Source organism: Euleptes europaea, chromosome 5 (genome assembly GCF_029931775.1).
Source record: "Euleptes europaea isolate rEulEur1 chromosome 5, rEulEur1.hap1, whole genome shotgun sequence".
Lineage (NCBI taxonomy): Eukaryota > Metazoa > Chordata > Lepidosauria > Squamata > Sphaerodactylidae > Euleptes > Euleptes europaea.
In genome coordinates, this window is record NC_079316.1 from 35,514,122 (window position 1) to 35,541,954 (window position 27,833).

The 27,833-nt window shown below is 44.8% G+C and overlaps 1 protein-coding gene across 1 annotated transcript in view; it reads left to right on the forward strand.

The window, feature by feature from the left end:
• The window catches only part of PID1 (phosphotyrosine interaction domain containing 1), a 122,418-nt gene that overhangs the window by 45,346 nt on the left and 49,239 nt on the right, over window positions 1-27,833 (forward strand). Inside the window, exon 2 of the mRNA XM_056849749.1 lies at window positions 12,273-12,419. Coding sequence (XP_056705727.1) covers window positions 12,273-12,419 — 147 coding nt within the window. The remainder of the gene's footprint in view (window positions 1-12,272; window positions 12,420-27,833) is intronic.

Here is a 27,833-nt window from a genome sequence, read left to right on the forward strand (position 1 = left end):
GTTGTGCTGATGTTTATGAATTTCAATGGCTTCTCTGTGCAATCTGACAAAATAGTTGGTAGAATTGTCCAGTATTTCAGTGTCTTGGAATAAGACCCTGTGTCCTGTTTGGGTCAGTCCATGTTCAGCCACTGCTGATTTCTCAGGTGGGCCAAGTCTGCAAACAAGGATAAAAGAACATGAAAGATACTGCAGACTGGCAAAACGCCAGGAAAGAAAATATCAAGACCACGGTTACACAGCCTGGATAACCTACAAGAACCAGAAAACATCTAAAATTAATAATTTCCAATGCTTATTCTTTGGGGTGTTTTTCTACCCCACAAGTATGGTATTATGTAGGGACCTAAAGCGTCTTACACCATTCTCCTCTCCTCCGTTTTATCTACACAACAACCCTTTGACATAGGTTAGGCTTAGAGAATGTGATGGGCCGAAGATCACCCAGTGAGCTTCCATAGCACGAGTGGGGGTTTGAACCCGAGTCTCCCAGATATTAGTCCAACACTCTTAACTACTACACCACACTGGCTCTCACATTGGAGTACATTTCTGGCATACATTCTGGCATACATTGCTGGCATACATTTTTTCTGCCTCCAGAAAGTAAACTATTTCCACCCAAAAAAGTAAACTGTAAATGGTGAGTGGCTGTGGAGACATGGTCACCTATACAGTAGAAGACTGTATAGGTTTCTAGAACCATGTCTTTCTACATTCTAGACCCATGTCTCTCTTCATTCTGTCCTATAACAACACAGCAAATTCAACACAGCAGGGTTTTTAAAAACATGTTGCTTGATCATCATGGCCAACTGGGTGACGGCCCCATTTGCTGCTGCTTAAACTCATGGCAATTATCACATAAGAAATTTCATGCCCAGCTCCTTCTGCTTGGTTTTTCAAATAGCCTTGGTGCTTGCATACTTTGTACTTGATGAAAGTCCAAAGATTATTAGTCCTCTGAGTATGTGGTCTTTGTATTTGGAAGATAATACTTCACAGGTCATGTCTAGCAGTGCTCCCTCCATGGATCAACACTGTGTTTCATATTGTAACATGGCAGAGAGAGGATACCAAGGAACTTGGCACATATCGCACACAGGGAATATATATTTGACAAACTGAGCTCCACTCATGGAACTCACAATTTCTCCTCTGATTGACCTCTTAATTGCAGGGCCTATACAATGAAGTTTTCTTAGTGCAATGGTAATAGTAGTTCCAACGGTAGACCACTTATGCCAACAGTTGGATAGCCTTGGATCCAATCCCATATCTTTGCTCTGAGGCTAAGAAACTGCATGAACGCTTATTAGTTGTTTGCATATGCTGTAGAACCTGCAAATGATTTGAGAGGAAACAGTCTGGAACCTTTCTGGAATTGTCCAGAAAGACTGGACAATTCTACCAACTATTTTGTCAGATTGCACAGAGAAGCCATTGAAATTCATAAACATCAGCACAACAGAAAAGAAAGTTTAAGAATGAATAAGGCTTGGCTTCCTGTCCTGAAAACCTCCAGACTAACAAAGACTACAGTCCACAATAGCCATGCGGATTAGCTTTGGATTTCACACATTAACAGATCACTTCAGGATACAATAGTTCCATATTAACATATCACACCCTGATTAGCACATTATCTTGATACTTACAGGACAATGATTAGCACATTACCTTTGATACTTTTTGCAGGACAATGATTCAGCTCAACCCCCCCTTTCTGACTATATATTACTCTTCCTACACACTTGACACTGAGAGAAACTGTCCTTCAGTGTTACTCCTCTGAAGATGCCTGCCACAGCTGCTGGCGAAATGTCAGGAAACAAAATACCAAGACCACTGTCACACAGCCCGGATAACCTACAAGAACCAATAGCCTTGTGGGGGCTAAGCTGATAGCCTGTATTATTTTGTTATGGCTTAAGGAGCCCTGTGGCGCAGAGTGGTCAGCTGCAGGACTGCAGTCAAAGCTCTGCTCACAACCTGAGTTTGATCCCGATGGAAGTCAGTTTCAGGTAGCCGGCTCAAAGTTGACTCAGCCTTCCATCCTTCTGAGGTCGGTAAAATGAATACCCAGCTTGCTGGGGGTAAAGTGCAGACAACTAGGGAAGGCAATGGCAAACCACCCTGTAAACATAGTCAGCCTAGTAAATGTCGTGATGCAACATCACCCCATTGATCAGTAATGACCCAGTGCTTGCACAGGGGACTAACTTTATTTTTACCAAGCTAGTTTGGCATACTTCAGAAAGAACATACTATTAAGTAAAAGACACGTCTGCTTCACTATATACAAATATTCTATATAATTCTGTTTTCTAAGATCTGAAGAATGTTATAGTTGTGCATGGTGATAATTGGCAAGAATTGGTTTTAGAAATAGGGTTTTTTCTTCATTTTAAAAAGATTTTTGTGTCTACTGTAATAAGCTTTCAGCCATGACAACCAGTGACTGTGCTTCTTGGCTGAAAACAGAATACTTAAATAGTTGCTGAGGATGAAAGATATTTACAGTGCTCTTGGGCCTTAAATAAAAATAACAAAATACTGAACAAATTGGCACCTGCAGGACACTTTGGAGGAGAATCCCTCCTCCAATGAGTATTAAACTTACATTTTTACAGTAGAGAGAGATTCCTTTAGAGATTGCACCATTAAGTAGTTAAGAGTGAAATACTGAGGTACTGCTGTGTCATCTTGGCTCTTTTCCAGACATATTATCCTGGACTGGAGATATATACTAGAATGTAGAATCCATGCAGAGATTAGAAACATTGTCCAGATGAAAGTAACAGGCATGTAAATCCTCCCTTGAATACTCTTTATTCCATGCTAAAGTTGCTTCCCACCCTGAAACTGAAGTAGCTTCTCTTGCTTTCCCTTGCTGAAGATTCCCTTTCTTTGGAGTCCATTGTTTTGACTTGACAGCATAAAGAACTCTTATCTAGTAGCTTGATATGAAATGCAAGTCTTTGTGCATGCATATAAAGTGCTATTTTAAAATTCACTACTTTGCAATCCTAGCCCCTTTACAGCATCTGTTACAGATGGCATGCTTTATTGAGCCTTGCTGCATGTCTACTACTCACTTAGAAATTAAAACAAAGTCTACACAGATAAAAGGTTAATAGACTCAGATGTTGTATTTAAGACTTGTGGGCAAGGCAGATCTTGGATGTCAAGATGTGATTCCCTGTTTTGTCACTATGTGAGGTTTTGTGTCAGTAGGAATTAGATGCTACACTGCAGTCATCCTTCCACCATCCCCTGAGGTCCCAATAAAAGGTCTGGAATCATAGAGTTGGAAGGAACCACCAAAGTCATCTAGCCCAACCCCCTGCACAATGCAGAAAATTCACAACTAACTCCCCCTCATGGTTGCAACCTTTTGCTTCAATGTTAATGCTTGACAAATTTCCTAAGCAGATAATTCTACAAAATCATTTCTGCTTAATATTTACCTTTAATGTGAAATTACATATAGTAGAGTAACTCCTACTTGAACTAGGCATGTGTCTTTAGACAATTTAAGACAAATTGGACAGTTGCTCCCCACCCCAGTAGTTTTGTGGTTTATTGCTGTATGTTTTATTGGTTCTATTGGATTTTTATTAACTTTAAAAATCTTATTTTAAATATTTATATGCCTGCCTTTCTCCTGAGTATCTTTTAGAACACTGTTTTGATAGCCTCGTGGTGTGAAGTAATCATTTAAACAATGTGTATTACCTCTGCATGCCAATTCCAAGAGATGCCAAGGTGACTTCCAAAGTTAATACTTTATGCACCGATATTTTCCTAATTGTACCATTGTTAACATGGTATAATAAGAACTTAGTTGATCAAGGCTTTTTTCACATTACTTAAATAATTATGTGAAACTATAACAAACTGTAGAGTGTTTTCACTTTGAACATCTGTCATAACGATGTATCATTATAGCAGACATATGCTGTGCAAAGTAATTTAAAAGCGCTGCATTTTAGCAAAGCAAATCTTCTGTGCTTGCGTGCTGATATTTATGTAATTTCATTTCTGCAGGCTTGAAAATGGTTGGTTTTGCTTTGTGATAATTGGAAGGATATACACTAAGAAGCCTGAAGGAAGACATCTCTTTATTTTCTGTTTCTAACAGCAACTGTCAATAATAATCCTTTTCTATGACAACAAGGTGTGCTAGCTCTTGGCTGACATGGGTAGAGCAATCCTGACATGTGTCTGCGCCAGGGTGACTGGGCGTGGCATAACTATGACACCCCTAATCCACTCCTTGTAGGGTTTTGTTATGTGGTTGATGGCAGGAAAAAGTATTTTGCTTTGGCTTTGGCTGTCAGTGGCCACAAATGCATCAGCATCCTCAGCAACCATGCTGTGGTGTGTTCTTTGGAGGTGTTGTGGGGAGGTGAGGGGGCCATGATGGACAGGGTTGCCAGAACCACTCAGGGATTGTGAGGCACAGGGACCGAGTCAAGCGCCTGTTACAGTCCAGGGGTGCCCTCCTTGGTGGGCGCTGACAGGTCCCTCTGCAGTCGCCAAAGAGTCCACTCCGCAGCCAAGGCCAGGCTCAGAGCAGCTCACAACCTTTTAAAATAGGTTAAAATCATCCATAAATACATAATATTTACAAAGCAAATAAAAACCGGGCACTTCCAACTATAGCAGCAACAGTGTGATATTCATACCAATTTGTGGGAGAATGGCAGAGGCTGGGCCAGCCAATGGAAACCAGGTGTTATGGACCTCAACATCCTATCTTCAATCAAGAAAACCCTTGGAAGATTGTGACATTAAACCAGCACTTTTGAAAGTTTGGAATAAATATAAAAAGGGAATAAGTCACTCTCCGCCATCAATTATGTCCCCAACAGAAGCATACTTAGATGATGTTGTTCCAAACATGCCTTCTTATATCTATAAACATATTTGGTTTACCTTAATCATGATAACCTTTAGAGAAATATATATAATAGTTTATTCTCGCTCTAGGTAAGAAGGGCGTCTTCATTCAGGGTTATTTTCCTTTATTTGCTAGGGAAGGCAGGATTCAACAAAAATGTAGGCCTTCCGGTTCCCCGGGGGAAATGACCCCCTCCCATCGGAATGCCTCAGTTTTGTTTCCTGCCTTTGTCAGGGAAGCAGGTTTGTGGCGGTGCTCCGCCATTTTTTCTTGAATCTTTTAAAATACAAAGTCTTTCCCCTTCGTGTTTCCCCCCCCTTCTTCTATTCTTACCTTTGTGCATTCTGTCTTTGTCTGTTATCTGTCTCCTTGTTGCGTCTTGTGTGGGGCCCGGAGGGTTGGAGTCGTCCTTTCCCGCCAAAACAAAATGGCGGCTTCTAGCCAGGACGAATTTATTTCTCCCACTGACTTGGACCCGGGTCTCCTTGTCGCGGCAGCCTCGAGCTGCCGGGATTCCTCTAGTCCCCCTAAAGGGAAGAATCCCAAGCGAAAGGGGAAGACAGACCCAAAAGAGGAGACAAAGAAGAAGAAGAAGAGGGACTCGGGCGCGGCTGCTAGCCGGCCGCCTTCCGCTCCAGCCGCTATGTCCGTGGCGGAGCGCGTGAAGCTAGGCGCGGCTGCTAGCCGGACGCCAGGCGCGGCTGCTAGCCGGACGCCAATTACCTCGGAGGATGCCGTCCGCTCCGCGGACCCGTTGGAGCCGGCCGGGCCCTCCATGTCCGCCGCGGCTGCTAGCCAGGTCCTTTCCAGCGGCAGTGAGGCTTCCCATGGATCGATGGCTGCACAGCAGGGGGCTGCTTCTGGTAATGTACCAGCGTTCGCGGGGGCTTCCAGCGAAGGGGGGCTAGCTGCCTTAAGAGCGGAGCTCACGGAGCTCATTAGAAGTGTCTTTGTAGATGGGCTCCAGGCGGCTCAGGCTACCCCCACCCCCTCTGTTAGAGGTGCGGAGGACTACCAGGACCCTCTAGAGGGACCCAGTTCCCTTCACAGACATAAGGGGCATGGGAATGAGAAAGCTACTGCCCAAGCCTATGGCCAGACCAGAGGGAGGGTAGTCGTTCAGCCCCAGTCTCCCCCAGATTCCTCAGAGGAGGACAATGGGGAGGAGGAGGAGGAGGAGGATTCCTCCCCAGAGGGGGACCCTCCAAAACCAGAAGAAAAACAGCTGAGGCTCTTTCCTCAGGAGGATTTCCCCTCCCTATTGGTAAAAACTCTAGAAGCTTTGGACCTGTCTGAGACACAGGAACCCCAAGCCTCTGATTCACTGAAAGGATCAAAAGAATTCTTTCACAGACATAACAACCCTTCTCGTGTGATCCCGGTTCCAGACTACTTCACATCCCTAATCACTGCAGAATGGGAAAAACCATTAGCAAATAGACAGGCACCGGCTATAGCTAAGAAGTTCTATGATCTAGCACCCACCTCGGCTCAATTGCTTAAGCCCCCGGTGGTGGAAGCTCCTATCTGTGCCTTGCATTCCAATGACGTAGTGGCCAGGGATGGCATGGGCTCTATCAGAGATCCTCTTGATAGGAAGGCAGAGATCTCCCTCAAGAGGGCACACGAAGCCTCTGCCTTAGCCATCAGCGCCTCTATCACATCGGCCTTAGTATCCAGAGCAGCTATAGTCTGGACACGCAAACTACGTCAACTCATTCCAGAAAGGAATAAGAAAGCCCAGGAGGGAGTGTCCAGGATCCTACGGGCAGTCACCTTTCTGGCAGACTCTTCCCTAGATACCCTTTCCTTCTCAGCCAGAGCCATCGCTACTCAACTGGCTTCCAGGAGGGCCCTTTGGCTTAGGCCTTGGCAAGTGGACCATCATTCCAAATCCGATCTAATGGGCTTTCCTTACCAAGGTAAGAAGCTCTTTGGTGACCAGCTTGACCCTATCTTAGTCGAGACTAGGGATAAAAAGAAAGCTCTTCCTAAGAGCTATAGGAGAGATCAAAAATCCTACTCTCGTCCCTTTCGTTCCTCCCACACACTACAGAGATTTCGTGGTGAACAGCGGAGAGGTTCTTGGAACTCTTACAAGGGTTCCTTTCGTAGGGGAGGCCGTTATTCCAGATCCCCTCGTTCCGCCCAGCCCACTGACAGAGCTGTGTATGGAACTCAACAATCCAAGCAATGACGTCCCCATCGGTCCGGTGGGGGGCCGTCTCACCCGCTTTATGGCGGCCTGGCAGTCATCCCAGACGGATCACTGGGTATCCTCCATCATATCTCAGGGATACCTGATAGAGTTCCGCACGACCCCACCTCCAAGATTCATATCCAAGACAAAACCACTAGGCCAAGACAAACTTCTTCGAACACAAGAAGCTATTCGCCACCTCTTAGACATTCAGGCAATAGAGCCCGTCGAGTACTCACAGCGCTACTCGGGAGTGTATTCCGTGTTTTTCACGGTGCCAAAGAAAAACGGGGACTGGAGAGCCATCCTGAACCTGAAGTGGGTGAACAAGTTCGTCATCTACAAAAGGTTCAGGATGGAGACCCTAAAGTCCATCTCAGAGTCGCTGACTCCCCGAGCCTTCCTGACCTCGGTGGACCTCACCGAGGCATATCTCCATGTCCCCATTCACCGGGAACACAGGAAGTTTCTACGCTTCTCCTGCCAGGACGACCACTACCAGTTTCGGGCCCTACCATTCGGCTTAACATCTGCCCCGAGGGTGTTCACAAAGATCCTAGTGACCCTCATGGTGGAGGCCCGCAAACTGGGAGTCCAGGTACATCCGTATCTGGACGACATCCTCATCTGTTCTCCTACGCAGGAGCTGAGTCGGACTCACACCAACATCGTGATCAAGATTTTGCAGAAACACGGATTCCTGATCAATTGGAGCAAAAGTCAACTGATACCGTCACAGAGGCTGACTCATCTAGGTGTAGTCATCGACACCACGTCCAACTCCTTCATCCTCACTACAGAGAAGGTGGAATCCATCTCTTCACTGGCAAAACAAGCAAAATCTGCCCCAACATTTCGGCTTATGGCAATGGCCAAGCTTCAAGGGCACATGATCTCATGCATCCCTTCGGTACCATGGGCTCGATTTCGGGCGAGACCGTTACAATGGTTCCTCCGCCCTTTCCAGAAGGACATTGCCAGGAAAAGACACAAGCTCCTCAGCCTCTCGGACTCGGTCAGAGAGAGCCTGTCCTGGTGGACGGTTCCCGACAATCTATCTCGGGGACTGCAATACATTCACGAAGCTCCCGTCCAGCTGTTCACGGATGCCAGTCTGGCGGGATGGGGAGCGACTCTACACGGTCAGCCAGCTCAAGGTCTCTGGGAACCCAGTCATCTCAAGAAAAGCATCAACTTTCTAGAGATCACAGCAATTTGGAAAGCCATCTTACACTTTGGTCCTCAACTAGTGGGAACACACCTTCTCATCAGGACGGACAACATAGCCGCGAAGGCCCATATAAACAAGCAGGGGGGCTCCAAGTCATCATCCCTACACAAGCAGGCCTCCAAGATCTTAGAGTGGGCGGAGTCCCACTTGGCTTCGATATCTGCCGAGCACATACAGGGAGTCCAGAACGTTCAAGCCGACTGGCTCAGCAGGCAACACCTCGACGAGGCCGAATGGTCCCTGCACTCAGAAATCTTCCATCAGATCACCATCAGATTCGGGATCCCACAGGTGGATTTGTTTGCAACCCCAGCCAACTCCCAACTCAAGAGGTTTTACTCCAGGTATCACCAGGTCGGAGCGGAGAAAACAGATGCACTCCTGTCCCCGTGGCCGACAGGACTGCTGTATGCGTTTCCACCTCTGCCTCTCATTCCCAGGGTGATCAGACGCATTCGGACTCTTCAAGCCACGGTACTACTAGTAGTTCCGGACTGGCCAAGACGGCCTTGGTATCCGGCGTTACAACAGATGTCCGTCCAACCACCTTGGCGACTCCCATTCAGACAAGATCTCTTAACCCAAGGACCGATTTGCCACCCGGACCCCGGGTGGTATCGACTAACCGTATGGCACTTGAGAGGAGAGAACTTTTAGGTCAAGGCTACAATTCAGGCATTGTAGATACCATCTTGGCTTCTAGGAAACCAGCCACTCAACGAATATACGGGGCTACCTGGAAGGTTTTCGCTACGTGGTGCCACCGTAATACCAAAGATCCCCTGAAACCAAGGGCGGCAGACATTTTGGCTTTTCTTCAAGACGGAAGAAAGCTTGGCCTTAAAGTTTCCACCATGAGACGCCAGCTGGCCGCAATAGCCACCCTAGTCCCTCGAGTGGCCGGTTATCCTTTGTCAAAACACCCTCATATCTGTGCCTTTCTTAGAGGAGTTAAACTGTCTTCTCCGGCGGTGGTTCACAGGTTCCCCTCCTGGAGTTTGCGCACAGTATTACAAGCCCTGACTAAGTCACCTTTTGAGCCTCTCAGAGTTGTCGACCTCAAGTGGGTCCGCATGAAGACTCTTTTCCTTACCGCCGTCACATCGGCGAGAAGGGTATCAGAGCTCGGGGCTCTCTCTGTAAGGCCAGAGTTGTGTGTGTTCCATAAGAACAGGGTGGTTCTTCGGACAGATCCCTCCTTTATACCAAAGGTTCACACACGTTTTCATCTCGAGCAGGAGGTAGTTCTCCCCACCTTTTTCCCAAACCCTTCCAACCAAAGGGAAAAAGAGTGGCACTCTTTGGATGTTAAAAGAGCCTTACGTATCTACATAAGAAGAACTCAACAGATTAGAAAATCAGAGCGCCTCTTTATTTCCTTGACAGCGCCTAATAAAGGCGGGGCTATGTCCCGGGCAGCAATTAGCAGTACCATAAAGGCCTGCATTTTCCAAGCCTATAAAAACTCTGGCATGCTAACTCCATCCACCATTACGGCACACTCTGTGAGGAGTGCAGCCACCACCACGGCCTTTAGGCATAGGGTGTCGCTGGAACAAATATGCAATGCCGCTACTTGGTCTTCCTTGTCCACCTTTTCTAGACACTACAAGGTAGACACCTTCTCTAGAGATTCCTCCGCATTTGGCCTGGGAGTGCTTCAGGCAGTACAGGAGGTCTAACTTCCCACCCTAATTCTGTTACAGCTCTGGTAGGTCCCAGAATGAAGACGCCCTTCTTACCTAGAGCGAGAAAGAGCCTTGGTTCACTTACCGTGAAGGCTTCTTCTGCTCGTAGGTAAGAAGGGCGTCTTCCCCTCCCTAATTCCTGCCAGAAGCACATCAAAAAAAAAAAAAAAAAAAAAGAGAAATTTTGGGAGGGTGTCTTGAGTGAAGTCGTTCATGTTAACCTTAAGGTGTTCTGTCGTCACCTATCGTTATCTCCCTTGTTACCTAATTTATCGATGGGGAAAAGACGTTTTTTCCACTATTGAATTGTACTAGTTTTTCCAATGTATAATGTTTAAGCTTTTCAACTACTGAGGCATTCCGATGGGAGGGGGTCATTTCCCCCGGGGAACCGGAAGGCCTACATTTTTGTTGAATCCTGCCTTCCCTAGCAAATAAAGGAAAATAACCCTGAATGAAGACGCCCTTCTTACCTACGAGCAGAAGAAGCCTTCACGGTAAGTGAACCAAGGCTCTTTTTCAATGACATCATCTTTTTAAAAATATATTTGATTATCTTTTCATTAAACAAAAATAGATTAGAAACCAATATATTGAATTAGCAGCAGCAATAAAAGAAACCAGTCACTGTCCTCAACCATATGCTCAGTTTTACAGGTCCTGGAGAATTGCTTTAAGTCCTGCAGGGCCTGAATCTCAGTGGGCATAGCGTTCCACCAGGTTGGGGCCAAAGCTGAAAAGGCCCTGGCCCTGGTCAAGAACAGCCGGATGCTCCTTGGGCCAGGGATCACCAGTGGATTTTCACCAGCTGAACAAAGCGCTCTATGGGGGAGTATTGGGAGAGGCGGTCCCACAACAGTTCCAGATCATTTAGGGCTTTAATGGTTAATGATCTGGTGCCTGATCCAGTATTCAGTCTGGAGCCAGTGCAGCTGGTGGAGCGCTGGTTGGATGCGTGCTCTTCAAGGGGTCCCCTTAAGGACCCTCACTGCCACATTCTGCACCAGTTGAAATAGAGCGAGTTACAGTAGTCTAGCCTCAAGGTGACTGTTGCATGAATCACTGTGGTTAGGTCAGGGTGAGAAAGGTAGGGCACCAGACACCTGGCCGGATTTTCTGGGGCGGCATCCAGGCAGCCCCCCATCAACAGATATAGCTGGGTGTTATCAGCATACTGATGACACTGAGATTTAAGTCCTGGAGACCAAATGATTAACTAAAGCACATGGTTTGGTATAATCAGAGTTGGCATTGTACAGATATTTGCTGTAGGATTTGTTTTTCAGGAAGTGAAAGTAGTAGATCTTGCTTCTTTGTAGAGGTTCTGGACTGGTGATAGAAACAGATGTTGAGAGAACTCAGTGTCATAATATTCTAGTTAATTGTTAGATGAGGTTAAGATAAATTTCAATCAAACATGAAATATGTAGCTATTGCATGTTAATATTGAGATGCAATATGATGTTTTTTAGGAAGGATGATTTTAATAGTTTCAAAATGGGATTTTATTATGTATGCTTTAATTTGTTAGCTGCCTTGGTTGCCGTTGTGCAGGCAAAAAGACGGGATATAAATTTTGTAAAATAAATAAAATTAAAATGAAGTAGTACTATATTCTGACAAGATACTTTATTCAGATTGTAACACTGATTCATCAGCTCACTTTCCCTTATTTTAAAACTGAAAATTTTAATTTCTATATTAGAAGAACAGAGAGATTAATTTGATGGAGTTCAAATTATTGAACAAAGAGCCTTGTTTAATTGTTTAACAGGAATTGTGTATTTGAATGTGTGCGCCTGTAAAAAAAATAAAGCCCACATTTCTCTTGTCACCTTTTTGTTTTCTACGGCTGCCAACTCCACCTTGCAAAGTTTCTGGAGATTGGGTGTGTGTGTGCACCTGGGAGAGCAGAATTTGGGGAGAGGAGGGAGCTCAGTGGGCATGTGATGCCATAGAGTTCACTGTTTGAGATTAGGTTTCCTCCTGGGGAATTTATCTCTGATCTGAAGATCAGTTGTAATTTTTGGGAGAACTCCAGGCCCCATCTCTGTCTGCCTGTAGCTTCATGTGTAGCTTTCTTCTAAAGCAATTTTCATTCCTTCCAGCCATATTTCTGTGTCACTGCACTGATTATTAGAATAAGCCAGGTAGAAGTATTGACCTTCATGTTTTGGTATGATTTCAAGCACACACATTTTAAAGAAAAAAAAATTAATAATCTCTCTCTCACTTTTTGTCACTTAGCACTTTCAGACCATGTTGAAGACTAAGCTAAATGTCTTAACTCTTCGGAAGGAGCCTCTTCCTACGGTGATCTTCCATGAGCCAGAAGCCATTGAGCTGTGCACCACAACTCCGTTAATGAAGACACGGGCGCACACTGGGTGTAAGGTGTGTAATAATTCAAAATTTCTGTCAGCTTTGGGATTGTTCCACTCCAAAAAAAAAAAAGTTGGAAGGGAAGGAAAAACACCTTATGAATAATCATTTAGAAAGCCACAATGTGTTTTTCCTCTGTACCACACATTATTATTGTGTGAATATAAACCTGCCACAAAACCTTCCAGAGAAGTTAACATTTCACATTAATCCTGGGCTTGTAAAAATATTTGTACTTGCAAGTTTAAAAAAATCTGGCTGTAATATATTTATTTCATACTAATGTTCGTATTTAAATGTGGTTTTCTGCTACCAAATATACCTGGGCAACCTAAAAAGCATTCAGGTACATTCCCTGCTATGCTGGGGCAGGGAGAGGGGGCTGGGAGGACCATTTGGCCTTGCCCTCAAGCTCAGAGGGGCCTCAGGTTTAGACACTAGTTATTTCTTTGGCCTTTGATAAGTTTCATAACTAACGTCTGACTTTGATTTTGTTTTCATGTATCATTTCTATTTCTGTTGTGGCTAGGGGGTTGAATAGGGCTGCCAGCCGGTCTCCTGCTTATTGCCTGCTGCCACTCAGAATGGGGGCAGGAGTGGGGAAAAAGCCACTTCACTGACGTCACTACACCTCTTCTGGGGAAAACCTGGAAGTGTTGTAGGGTAGCTCCAGCTATTCTTAGGAGCTACCCTACATCACTTGTGGGTTTCCCCTGGAAGTCATATTGCAGCATCACCAACGTTGCATGCTGCCCTCCATGTTCCCACCCCCAGTCCTCCTACAGGTTGCCAGGATTGGTTTGGAACCATAGGGCTTGAAAAGCTGGAAGTGGCCTGGGCTTCTCTGGACCTCAGAGAGGATCTGGTCAGGGGCTCCAGAATTCAGCAAGAACTGTGGTTCTGTCAAAGATTTTGCTCAGTTTGAGCTGCAGATTTTATGGGCAGTTTTGCATTTGTGTAGTTGACAGCTAAACTTTGTTAAACTCGTTGCTATGTGACAAAAAGGTGGTCTCATCTCATGCCAGTTCAGCAGGCCTGGCCAGTTACTTGGTCTGCAATTGTTTCCTCTGATGATTTAAACTCTGTGGATACTTGCAGAAGAACAGCACAATTGCTGTGAAAATACCAAGGCTAATCTTCCACAGAGAAACAAAAAATGTTGATTATGTCCTAAAACAGCACATCACCATAAACTATATTATTATTGGGAAAGTGGCCAAAAAGAGAACAGGTGCCTTAGTGTGCCCATTTGCTTGACCAGCATCCTAATTATTTACTGTCTTTCAGAATGTTAACGTGTCTTGTGTTAAAGTTGCTGGCATAGTATAATTAGCACTGTTTTGGAAAACCTGTAAACATTAAAATGTGATTTTGTTACTATTAAGTAACAAAATGATTAAGCAGATAGTAATGGCTTGGTTAGTGATTATGTGTTTGACTTAGGGTTGGCAATCTCCAGGTGGGGTGTGGACATCTACCAGAATGACAACTACAGACTGGAAAGACCAGTTTCTCTGAAGAAAATGGCTGTTTTGGAGGGTGAATATGGCATTATAGCCTGCTGAGGTCCCACTGTAGCCTTCCTTAGCCTCCACTCCCAAATCTCCATGAATTTCCCAAGATGGAGCTGGCAACCCTAATTGGACTAGGATCTTGGAGGCTCAGGTTTCAGTCCCCACTGTACCATGACATTTTTTTGGGTGGCCTTGGCCTTACCCCACTCTCAGCTGATCCTACTTCACAGGGTCATTGTGAAGGTCAGCTGGAGGAGAGGAGAATGATGTATGCTGCCCCGAGGTCCTTGGCGGGATAAACATGTAGTAAAGAATACTTCTACTGCAGAAGGACTGGCATGTACTTGCAGTAGAGGATGGTGACTGAATTGTGGCTTGAATCTATGAAGTGCTCCATAGAAGCAGTGGCCATGTTCCAAGCCAGGCTAAGAGAGCCACTGCGTCCTGTCACACAGAAGCTGTTGATGCTCTTGAACACAGGAATCTGCCTTATACTGAATCACACCCTCGGTCCATCAAATTCAGTATTGTCTACTCAGACCGGCAGCAGCTCTCCACGGTCTCAGGCAGGAGTCTTTCACATCACCTACTCACCTAGTCCCTTTAACTGGAGATGCCAGGGATTGAACCTGGGACCTTCTGCATGCCAAGCAGATGCTCTACCACTGAGCCACAGCCCCTTCCCCCTTGTGCTAGCACTTCTGTCCCAGTTTTCTTCCAACACAGCTGTAACTGGAATGTTGCCAAACAGTTAAGTAAATCATTTTTGGGGAAGGGACTCATGGAATGGTTAGTGAGTCCCACCACAAGCACGAGCTAACAAAATCCAAGTGGGATAGTGGACTGTGTTGAAATTCTGCAGAGGAGGTCTGTTCTCAAACCCTTACCCACTATGAAGATTGCAGCCCTGTGCAAATTACACAGAACAAATATCTGGCTGTTATGTTCGTGGTATCTGAAGGCACTGCTAAAGAAGCTTTATAAAGTAAATCATTTTTGGGGAAGGGACTCATGGAATGGTTAGTGAGTCCCACCACAAGCACGAGCTAACAAAATCCAAGTGGGATAGTGGACTGTGTTGAAATTCTGCAGAGGAGGTCTGTTCTCAAACCCTTACCCACTATGAAGATTGCAGCCCTGTGCAAATTACACAGACCAAATATCTGGCTGTTATGTTCGTGGTATCTGAAGGCACTGCTAAAGAAGATTTATAAATAGATGTCATTAATTGTGTTGCTGCTTCAAACCACTCATTGCTGTAATGAAGAATGACAGAGGTTAAGAAGGTTGGCTGTAACTTACAAGGTTATGTCACAAACTTAACATTTCTATTACCGTATATACTCGAGTATAAGCCAAGTTTTTTAGCCAAGATTTTTGGCTTAAAAAACTCACCTCGGCTTATACTCGGGTCAATACGGTAATTCGCCTGCCGGGCCCTCTCCCAGCACGCTCCTGCCGGCCAGCTGATGGGCGGGCTGTCCCGCCTTCTCCCCCCACCCCACCTGATCGCGCCTTCTGCGCGGCGGCGGTGGCTCTGCCCCCTGGATGCTGAAGTGGGGAGGCAGCGCTGGTGGTAGAGCCCTGTGCAGCGACATGGCCTCCCGGGGCCAGCATAAATGCCCCCCCATGCCGGCATAAGTGCCCCTTATCCCAGGATAAATGGGCACTTATACCAGCGCGGGGTCACACCGGCTCCTGTGCTGATTCGGACCCCCCTTTCAGGATTGCGCTCTAAGTCTGTTATAGTCATTTGAGCCTGTTTGGTCAAAGGACTGTAATAAACAATTTATAATCATATGAGCCATTAACAGCAGCTGATTTTTTTTATCTTTACTGCTGCTGATTTTTTTTTTATAATGTTGCACTTTTACTGTAGTTTGCTTTTATTCTATTTTGATTGTGTGTTCAAGAATTGTAAGGTACTGTGAAGATTTTGCAATGGTAAAGGAAGGTAAAGTTATCTTAGAAAAATGGTCAATAAGTTTAGAGTTCACATACCTTAAATTAAAAAATGAATATCTGTACATAAAATCTTCTACTTCACCTTGAGCCTCGGTTCCTAAAATGTGCCCAAAATCTTGGTAGAAACAGAGTAATCTTTGTACTCATTTTGATCACACAGTTTTTGAGTATGTGTTTATGTCATTTCAAGTGCTTACTAGTTGAGTGTTGAGTCCTTTTGATTCCACATCCTCATATGATTTAACTGTCAACTCAAGCTTATAGTTGATTTTGGCTGCTTCTGACCACAGTTGGCTAACTGAGGCATGTATTGTTAAAGCTGCTTCCTTTTGTGACTATTGTTGAGAGCAATTCTTCTCCATACCATTAAAGCCCCAAATGGAAAAAAGCTAGCTAGATCAAGGCCCTTTGCCATTTTGTATAGTGGTAATTTGAACTCTACTACTTCATCTGTAGCAAAGGAAGATTCCCAAACAATACGTGAAAAACATCAGCACTAAATCTGTTTTTCTTCCATGCTACAGTGTATGAATTGAATGTTCCTTTTTTTGTGTATGTTTCATTAAGGGGCCTATCGTTCACTATTAAATCTTGCTCATTAAAAAAAAAATCATTGCCAACTGGTAGAGTTTCTAATATTCAGCCTGCTGGTTTGTTTCTTGCAGTATTTGTGTTTTCTAAAATCAAAATTGTTATTGACCTCAATATCGCTAAAATGTATGCAAATTAGATTCATCAGAGGTGGGAAGATAACCAGCCTAATGTGTCTTGGCCTTAATGTAATTTTAAAATGCACAGAATTGCACACATTGCTTCAGGGAGCAACCCTAAGCTGGTCTACTTAGAAGTACCTCCTCTGTTGTTCAATGGGGCTTACTCTCAGGAAAGTGTCTTCAAGATTGCAGCCTCTTCTATAAAGTATTTGGCTTTATCTTGAAGCAGACTTCCTGCTAGTTCATATAAATAATCATTACGAGGATTTTAGAAGAGAACAGCTGCAACATCCCAACCCGCTATTATGCAGCAGCAGTTTTAATAACAAGGCCATCAGTTCTGAATGTTGCTGAATGCTGTATAGCTGACCAGGAAGACGAATCGTATACTGATATTCACTGATGCTCAAAGTTCCAGTGACCTTTAAGGACCTTTAAAAAAAATGATTGCAAGATCCTGCTGAAAGCAGGTTCAGGATTACATTAAAAGATCTGGAAACATTAATGCGTGGTTTGGTCTACTGAAGAACAATAAAAGGAAAAAACTTACAAGGCCTGATAAAGATACTGATCCAGCTAATCAAATAGGTAAGGCGAAGGGGCAAAGCTGTGGGAAGGTTATGTGACAGATATTTGGCTGCGATGAGTAGAGTGATAAACTGTGTTTGAGGGAAAATGGCATAAATATTTGTTGAAGCAAGGGGAATATTTCTGTCTTAGGTGATTAGTGGCTTTAGGTGTTTATGACTTTAGAAAAACCAGCAAAGTTTCGTATTTAGGATGTGCATTGTAATGAGTGTGGCCCTGAAATGAAGATGAATCATCAGATGGATAATAGCTGCCAAGTAGATAACTATCATGAAGTCAGCATAATAGCTCTTCTCTCCAGAGAGAGCTGTATCACATGTTCGTTCATTCACTTCCTGCATTCTTAGAATGCTTAGTGAAACCAATGGGAATTAGTTTTATGAATGAATGCTAGGGTAGGTATGTACAGTGGACTGGAGAAAGGAGAACCTTGTTAGCTATGGAGGCCACTGATCATTAGTCTTCAGGGAATAAATCACAGCTCCTTTAAGTGTTTAATAAAGTGGATGAGAAAAGCTTAAGCTTGAATATGCAGTTGCTTGTCTTTGTTCTTATCTTTCATAAGGGGAGCCAGAGTGCTATACAGGCTTGCCCCATGCCACATTATGACCTGAGCATGAGAACTTAAATCTGCATGAACCCTTTGGAAGACTGTTTACATGCATTTAATGAAGGAAGCAGATCTGTTGGGCTCTTAAAAAAACACACACAACATATGGTATACCCCTTTTGTGGAACTGTGTACTGCTGCTTGTTGTGAAATAGTTCGTTGTGTGTATCAGCATGCATGGAGTTCCGGACCAGATTATGTAGTTAACACTCATTACTGCCTTCCGGAATAAACAAATTTCCACTTAAATTCTCACCTTTAAAAAAAAACTGACAGCCAGTAGCAAAAACTTTGTCATAAATCTTCACGGTTATGTGGATAAGTATGTAATGTAATGTTTTAAGATGGCAGTGTAGTACTGTTATTTGATACAGTTAGGTATTTGTTACTATGTCAAGGGGAAGACAGACATATGTCCTACACATTAGAATACATATGTTGTGTTTACCTTCAGAGGCAGAGAGGAACTGTGACAATTATACTAAAATATTTCCATGGCAGACAATGACAAAAAAATACCACCTTGTTGGTTTTGATAAATAGGCAAACAGAAAATGGATCCTGGTTGCCATAAAATTGCCGTATCTTGTCAGATGTACTTTTTCTTTTCCCACAGTTAAAATGAAAAGCAGTCTATTTCTGCCAGTAGTCGAAGTGGAATTTTCTTATCCTTTTGGCTGGGCTTTGAACTTGCTGAAACTGAGAGGAAAGGGGGGCCTTGGGGGCCATGATGGATAGCTCAGTCCAAAAGCTGCCTCAGTGTATGGCAGTGGTGGAAAAGGCAAACTGGGTGTTCTGTTTGCGAGCATGGAGGATCTGAGAAATCACATGTATTTTTTTTTAATAACACAGTTGATCCTTAGTTTTTTCCCCGAACATGGAAGTATTATAATGATTATTGTAGCTGAACTTGAGACAGAAAAAGTGGCAAAGGGAAAACAGCATCAGGAAGCAAAATGTAAGTGCTAGGAAGGAGGTGCATCAGGGCAGGCAGTTTAAGTGGAGAAGTGCTGCCCCCGAACCAAGGAAACTTGGGTGAGGGTCAACCATAAGTGACACAACATTTTTTAAAGGCACTTCTAATAAAGAGCATTATAAAGGACCAGGTTCCTGGAAGGGAACAAATCACGAGAGCCACATGGAGTGGATATTCTTTCCTTTACTGTGAAAGCTGGACTCATATTTAATTTCTTCATAAGGGTTTAAATTGTTCTTTAGTGAGAGATATAATTATTATCCAAGGCAACCTCAGTTAAAGTCTTTCCTGTTAAACTTTACTCAAGGCAATGGAGAGTTTGTCATTTCTGAAGGAACTGATTCACGTTTTACAATCTCAGAATAAAATAGGGCTATCAGAGCCATTTTGTATAAACTGATTGACAATTGTAATTAATCCTCATGGTCTGAGGTCTTTCAATATACTGTTCTGGAAGTATCTTGTGCTGGTGAGCATCTGTTAATTTGCATATGTAATCAAAATACAGTTTATTTCTAATGACACACATTAATCTGGCCATATTGCATTCAATAATATTATTGCTGCATCTTTTTACAGCAAACGTACATAACTTGGATGTAACGCTTTGGAAATCATGAAATGGACAGAGAAATCAAAAGATGTCAATGACCATGTCTCCCTAACAATGCTAGTTTTTTGATAGTGGGGAGAAAGGGTGTCTTTTTGTGGAGGAGTTTTCAAACATGAGAATTTGTTCCTAAAATCTAAAATGATACAGTCTCAGCAAAATACACACCATGTGATTTTGTTATTTTGCAGCATTTGTGGATTAGCTCATAGAATTGCAACAACCCTGCTTGGACTGATGGTCAGTAAGGATGGAAAGGATCCTATCTGCCTACCTACCTCTCCACTATTTGCTAGACCATCACAGCTTCTCTCTTATTTGACCATTGAATATGAAAATAACTAAATACTGTTCTGTATACTTTTCAGAGTCAATACATAAAAGAATCAGGAGTAAGGGCTAATTACTCTGATTTGCTAATTAATTTTCTTGCCATGGTGAGAAAAGAACAGCATTTGAGTGAACCCGAAGCACTTTTACGACTTATTGTAGTGGCGAACTATGATTTGCACAAAATGCTTCATGTTTCATTTTTACTAGAGTATTGTGTGTTGTATATGCTGTTTTAGAGTGCAGAAATAAAAAAGTAACAATGCAGTATTTTGCACAGTCTTAACATCTTTCCAACTCCAGCAATTGAAACTGCTTTTCTTAAACGAACTGGCAGAGCTTCCCTGAAGACCTATATGAGACTATTTGCATGGCACATGATACTAGGCTTCTCAGTTTTTCAATCTAGGTGTGTAACACATACCTGACACTTTTATTATTAAGGCTTTATCTAATAACCTAGGTTCAGAATCACTTCCACTAATAACTTGTGACACAAGATGATAGAGCCAAATTGAAATTTATTGTGGTGGGTTACTGTGAGCAGATTTTACTGTCGTTGCCAATTGGCTTTCTATGTAATGTCCTTCAAAATCGTTCTCACCTTCTTGTGACCACTTCTGCTTCAGGATGAAACCACTGGCAACTTCTCTGATGTTGTTTGTGTGAGTGATAGCTCGGCTGAGTTGCTATGGTTACTGAACTCTATCTAGAAGTCCATTGGTTCTCTCTGATAATTATTACAGACACTGTATCTTTTATTTGAATTGCCTCTAGTAGATGGACTATTTCTCTCACAAAGTGCATTTAACATTTTATAGTCGTCCCTTAAACTTCACGGATCCTTTAAAGCATTGGTCCCTTGTGAAATAAATAGCAGAACTTATTTATTAGATAACCTTGGGTAGTTTTTGAAACGGCATTGCATTTAGATCTATTTATATATAATTGAAGGTGTATTCATACACCAAATAGAAGTGTTATGAACAAGCTTGGGAATTGCTTGGAGCATGATAAATCTAAGAACAAGTAATAAGCGGTTGATGATATCTGTCAGGACCTTGTGCTGAAGTTGAAATTCATGAAATGGAAACTGCTGGAATTGGATCCATCATGTTCAGGCTGCTTCAGGCTTCATAATTCTTTCCAACTGACAAATTCTGCAGTCTATTTTGACTCTTGTCTGAAGGGATGACCCTGCCTGCAAAGTGCCCACTGAAGTACATAAGAATTACTGGTTTATAAGCATTTTTGGATTGGACGTCCTCTCTGACAAATCTAGTGTGAGGGTTCAGCCATGATGGCATCAATATCTTTGTTTATTTGGGGGGGGGGATTTGGTTGTTCATCTGATAGGGAATATAAATTATTAAAGATTAAAAGAAGGAGGAGGATTTTATATACCATATATACCCGTGTATAAGCCGACCCGCGTATAAGCCGAGGTACCTAATTTCTCCCCAAAAATGGGGAAAAATTAGGCACCCGCGTATAAGCCGAGGGTCGGCTTATAACTCCTCCCCCCCCCGCAGGCTTACCTGACCGGCTCCTGGCGGCGAAAAGCGGCGCGGGCCCGGTGGGGGCGGCTTTCCTGCAGCCGCAGGAGGCTGCCCCCAGGCCGCTCTGGGCGGCAGAAAGCGGCACGGGCCCGGCAGCCTCTCAGGCAGGCCCCGCTGGCCGCTCCCAGGCCGCAGGAAGGCGAGCGGGCCGGTGGCGGGGGCGGCGGCGAGGCCTGCCTGCTCCCAGGCAGGCCCCGCTGGCCGCTCCCAGGCCGCTCCCAGGCGAGCGGGCCGGCAGCGGGGGGGCGGTGGGGGCGGCGGCGAGGCCTGCCTGCTCCCAGGCAGGCCCCGCTAGCCGCTCCCAGGCCGCAGGAAGGCGAGCTGGCCGGCGGGGGGGGGGGGCGGCAGTGGTAAGTTTCCCCCCTCCCTCCTCCCTCCTCCCCCTCCCTCCTCCCCTACCCTACCGTATTGACCCGCATATAAGCCGAGTTGGCTTTTTTCAGCCCTTTTTTGGGTTGAAAAACTCGGCTTATACACGAGTATATACGGTACCGCATTTTCTCTACCTTACAATCACCTTCCCTTTCGCTCCCCACAACAGACACCTTGTGAGGTATATGGGGCTGAGAGAGTTCTGAGAGAACTGTGACTAGCCCAAGATCACCCAGCAGGCTTCATGTGGAGGAGTGGGGAAACAAACCCGGTTCACCAGATTAGTGTCTGCTGCTCTTAACCACTATACCACACTGGAATAGAAACATTCTAGATTTACGAAATCGTTTACAACATAAAAACAAACCATTAAACCAAATAAAACATTTTTTAAAAATCAGTAAAACCACATAAGGAAAGCAGCCTGCTTTATATGTTCAGGAATGGAGAAGGGGGATCTTCATGGATGGGCCAGCATGCTTAGACTGATTGGGAGAAGGTGTTATGGGGAATGCTGGGGTCTCCAACTTTTATTGGGGGAATTAGTCAGTTTGGAGACAAATTTAGAGCACTAACGAGAGGCTTTAGCGGGGTCTATTCCTGTGTCTACGCAAGGTGAGCAAAACCAGTAACAAACAAATGGCTAAAGAGACTGAATGCAGCCAAAACAGGGTGCACTTTATTTAGGGGGAAAAGGGGGTACAAATCACACAAATGCAATTGCACGCAATATTCACACGCACGCACACAAGAGTTCTAAAAGGGATAGCAATGAGGAGGGTCAATAGCTACCTGTCCTGCGAGGTTCCAAGGAGGGAAGCTGTTGAGGGGGGGCGGCTATTACACGAACCAGCGTGTTATAGCCAAGAAGCCGTGCAGAGACACGGGGCGCTCTTTTTTGGATCCGAAGGAGAAGGCACGGACATGTGCCAGGGTTCTTTGCTTTATACTAAAATTCTGCCCTCAGGGCAGACTGACTCACAGGGCATGTGAGCAGTGGGGCACAAAGGTAACATTGCTTTAAAATTGGAGAAAGATTGAGAGTGAAAGAGGTGTGGGCCAGGGTGATTGGAATATGAGGAGGATATTGATGACTGTCAATCACTCACTGATTGCGTTTTGACAGCTGGCAGGAACTGGGGGCAGAGTGGGGAATGAGAAGATGGGATTAGCCTGTCCTGAGAAGGAATGTAAGGCGTGGAAGGGGGAAACGCTATTGTTCTGAGTCTGAAGTCGTCAGGCAGATCTTGATATGTCGGCCGTGCCTTTGATTATGCAAAGGTGTCCAGGTGGGCAGCTGTTCCAGGGGCAGGTCTCTGGCGGGGAGGCTCAGGAGCAGATTTTGAAGTTCTCTGTTCTGCTCTGCATTCAGTTCCAAGATGGAGTCCAGGTCCACTTCCCTTCTCCGGGCCCAGGTGCTGTGTGCCATTCGCAGGTCCCTGCTGGCTCCTTACAGCGATGTCCGGTGGGGTGCCTGGGATTCTCCTGTTTCTTGGAGTTCGGTGCTGTCTCTCTCCATGCCTCTCCTGCCATTCAGCAGCAGTCCCAATGTACAGACACGAGAGTCCAAGGGTGTCCATATTACAGGGGGTATAGAAGGGTATCGTTACAAAGGTGTCCATAGTATAAAACTATTTGAATATGATATCCATGCAAGTCTGGTTGTGGGGTGTTTCCTAAAACATGTGGGAGGGTGATTTATATGCCTGATCATTCATTACATTTTTGAACTGAACTTTTGCAAATCCCATTTCTATACAGGAGTTATAGTTTAGTTTTGATTGTGGAAGAAGGAAGTCTGTAGCTATGGACAGAAGGAAAATGTTTTATTCAGTGAGATCAAAATATTTTTTTCCTTTTCAGCTTTGGAGATATCAGAAGCTTATGGTGGAGGTCCCCCTTGAAACTCACAACGTTTGGGGAAATGCCAAGTATATATACTTGCCTATATAAAATCTGAATCTCAGTTCCCGAAATCTCATACTGAAAGACTCTTGGGTTGTGGGACAAGGAAAGTACTTTGTGTGCGATCCCTGTCAGTTAAGAGAATATATAATATTAAACTAGATAGATCAATGCACAAGGCAGCTGCGTTTTTATCTTTCTTCGGATTTAAAGATAATTCAAGCTGTAGCATGCAAACACAATCAAGCTGATTGAATAGTCAATAAAAGAGTGTTCCTTGCCTATCTAGTCCATAAGCAGCAATGGATTTGCATTATCTTCCATTGTAATTATAAAGAAAAGATTAATGCACTCATACGTTTTTCACATGATCACAGCTACCACTTGAAATGGAATGCTATTATAATTGACTCGTACAGATTATACTGTTATGTCAACAAGGACCTATAGCCGTGTTGGCGAACCTATGGCACGCGTGCCATAAGCGGCACGCCGAGCCCTCTCTGTGGGCACGCGCGGAGCCGTCGCGTCTGCCCCCTCCTCCGCCCCTCCTCGCAGCCTCGACGCAAGTTTCCACCACGCCGCAGCCAACTTTGTCACGGGGCTGGGGCGGAGGCGAGGCGGCAGGCGTAGCGGTGCGGCTGGCCGGGTAGCTGCTGGCCCGGGCCTGCCGTGACGGCAGCTTCCTGGTGCGCAAGAGCGTGGCCGGCGCCTTCGCCCTCCGCCTGCTGTGAGTGGCCCTGGCCCCTTGGAGGCTGAGGGAAGAGGGCTTTCTCTCCCCCCCCCCGTAGGCTGCACTGTAATCGGCGGCAGCGAGTTGGGAATCACTCCCCCCCTTTCCCTCCCCTCCCCTCCCCTCGGAGCCCCCCTGAGTCGGGAGCTGCTACCAAGCATGCTTCTCCGCTCGGCACCAGTCCCGCTCTGCACGCCGCGAAGGGGAGAGCAGCGGCGGCAGCAGCCGGCTTCTCCCCCAGGCCAATGGATACCTTATGCAGGAGGGCGACGGCAGAGCTCCGGAGCTGATTTCCACCTCCTCGTCCCTCCCGGGGTTTGCATTTTGCTGCAGGCGGCGGAGGGGAGCCAGGGAGCCAGACCGGAGGAACGGAGTGGGAAAGCCCCCCCTCCACCCACTTTTGCAAACTTGCCGCCCTTTGCACCCGCATGGCTTTTGCTGCTGGTGTGGGAAGCGCGCGAGCTTCCCCCCCCCCTTACCCAGGGAGCGATGCAAAGGCGCCTCTTTCTCTGCAACACGGGAGGCTTTTTTGTGTGTGTTTGTGTCTTTGCATCGTTGGGGGGCGAGTTGCAAAAGTTCACCTTGCGGGTTTTCATGCAAGCCTGCGGACAACTCGACCTTTCCTCGGGGGTGTGTGTGTGTGTCTCTCTCTTCCCCCCCCCCAATACACCCTGTTGCTGGGCCCCTCGCACATTTTCCCCATCCAGATTCTGAAAACTCTGCATGGGGGGTGGGTTATTGGCCATTTGTGAATGGGAGATTTTGCCTTGGATTTGCCACTCAGATGCACATTTTCCCCATCCAGATTCTGAAAACTCTGCATGGGGGGTGGGTTATTGGCCATTTGTGAATGGGAGATTTTGCCTTGGATTTGCCACTCAGATGCACATTTTCCCCATCCAGATTCTCAAAACTCTGCATGGGGGGGGGGTTTTATTGGCCATTTGTGAATGGGAGATTTTGCCTTGGATTTGCCACTCAGATGCACATTTTCCCCATCCAGATTCTCAAAACTCTGCATGGGGGGGTGGGTTATTGGCCATTTGTGAATGGGAGATTTTGCCTTGGATTTGCCACTCAGATGCACATTTTCCCCATCCAGATTCTCAAAACTCTGCATGGGGGGGTGGGTTATTGGCCATTTGTGAATGGGAGATTTTGCCTTGGATTTGCCACTCAGATACACATTTTCCCCATCCAGATTCTCAAAACTGCATGGGGGGGGGGTTATTGGCCATTTGTGAATGGGAGATTTTGCCTTGGATTTGCCACTCAGATGCACATTTTCCCCATCCAGATTCTCAAAACTCTGCATTGGGAGGGGGGGGTTATTGGCCATTTGTGAATGGGAGATTTTGCCTTGGATTTGCCACTCAGATGCACATTTTCCCCATCCAGATTCTCAAAACTATGCATGGGGGGGGGGGTTTATTGGCCATTTGTGAATGGGAGATTTTGCCTTGGATTTGCCACTCAGATGCACATTTTCCCCATCCAGATTCTCAAAACTCTGCATGGGGGGTTATTGGCCATTTATTAATGGGAGGTTTTGCCTTGGATTTGCCACTCAGAATTCCTTAAAATTATTTGGCAGAAAATTCCACACTTTTAAGTCAATGAAAGCACTTGGGATTGCTTTCCTCACTTTGTTTGGATCATCTTATGCTTGTGAGCAGCTGTTTTCAGCTTTGAATTATATCAAATCTGACACCAGAAACAACTAACAGATGACCTGAGTGCTGCATGTGTTGCTCTCAAATTTACAAAGTATGAGCCAAGGGTAGACAAATTATCAGCATGCACACAACAGCAAAAATCACATTAATTGTTCAAAAGCATGTCTTTCGATAAAAAGTTGTTTGTATCATTGAAAGCTCTGTTATTGTGTTTTTCTTTTAAGGCAAAAGATGTTAACGTATGAGTTTTTTCTAAACTAAAACCTCAGTATTCAGGTTAAATTGCTGCATTGGCACTCGGCGATAAATAAGTGGGTTTGGGGTTGCAGTTTGGGCACTCGGTCTCTAAAAGGTTCACCATCACTGACCTATAGCCTGTTGAGGCTTTTTACCTAGCAAAGGAGCCTTTTTCCTTTCCTGGAAAGGCTGGTCAGTGAGTGAATTGCCACTCAGAAGAATAATAAGGCTGAAGAATAGACTTTGTGAGCAATGAATTTTGCCTGGACCTAATTTTGAATTGGTGAATTAGTGGGGATAGGTAAGCAAATTGTCATGATAAGTATTTCACATTTGCCAACACTGTGATAACTTTCCCTGAATAAATTAGGTGACCATAATGGGATTGCTTCGTTTTAAAGCTGGAACACTTTAGGGAAGTGCTGAGATCTACCCTATTTTATTCTAACGCTCTCCAGGAATTCAACTATTTGTGGCTTCCTATGCCTCTGTTGGGATCTGCTAGTGGTTATTATTTTGAGAAAGGGTATTCCTTCACTGCCTCACATCTCTGAGCTTGCTGGAGGCTCCCAATTTGTTGTGCAAGTCTGTTGCTTACTATCTGCTGCATATAGACAGTACTCCACTTGCTTCAGACCAGCAGGACCAACACCAGCCACCACATCTAAGTTACTCTAAGTTAAGAGAGGGGCTGTGGCTCAGTGGTAGAGAATTTGCTTGGCATGCAGAATGTTCTAGGTTCAACCCCCAGCATCTCCAGTTAAAGGGACTAGGCAAGTAGGTGATGTGAAAGACCTCTACCTGAGACCCTGGAGAGCTGCTGCCAGTCTGAGTAGACAGTACTGACTTTGATGGACGAAGGGTCTTATTCAGTATAAGGCAGGTTCATGTGTACTCAGGGCAAATTGCCATGGGTGTGCATTACTGGTAGCAGTAAAACTGCAAAGATGGGAAAGGGTCAACAGTCAAAGCAAATTTTCAAAAATGAAATATTGTGGGAAAAAATGTTTCCTTAAACAATACTTTCACTTGTCTATGGCAGTTGGTCAAAGATTTGTGCAAGGAACTTCCACATACACAGTTGGAGTATTTTGAGACCGCTTTCCTTTGTTCTCACCTAAATGTATGCTCTTAAATGCCAAGGAATGTTCAAGAATGACTTCTGATATAATGTGGGATGTTTTTGAGAGGGAGATTTTGGAAAGTTCTGGTTTGTTCACTTAAACTCTCTATGTACAACACTGGGCTTTTAATATCCAGGGCTTAGCTAACAGTATTGGGATGCAACCGCCCTTCCTTTTTTGCCTGGAAGATTCCAGGATTTAATTGCGGAACTGCTGATAGGCTAACATAGCTGATGTAGTAAATCTGACAACAAACTTAATTATCCATTTTCTCCCCATCTATAGTGCTTTCATTTAAGTATATTTGTGCTAATAAAAATATACATCCCTGGAAGTTTTGCTGCTCTTCAGATTTATAGGTCATGCTATCTAAGCAGCCTTTGAGAATTAATAAATTATTGCGTTGGTGGGTATAATTGAGAAACATATTGTCAAGGCCAGGAAAGCACTTTGTAAACAAAGTTCATATTGGGGGGAGTGGGGGTTCCAGTGGAACAAACTGTAGCCATCTGGT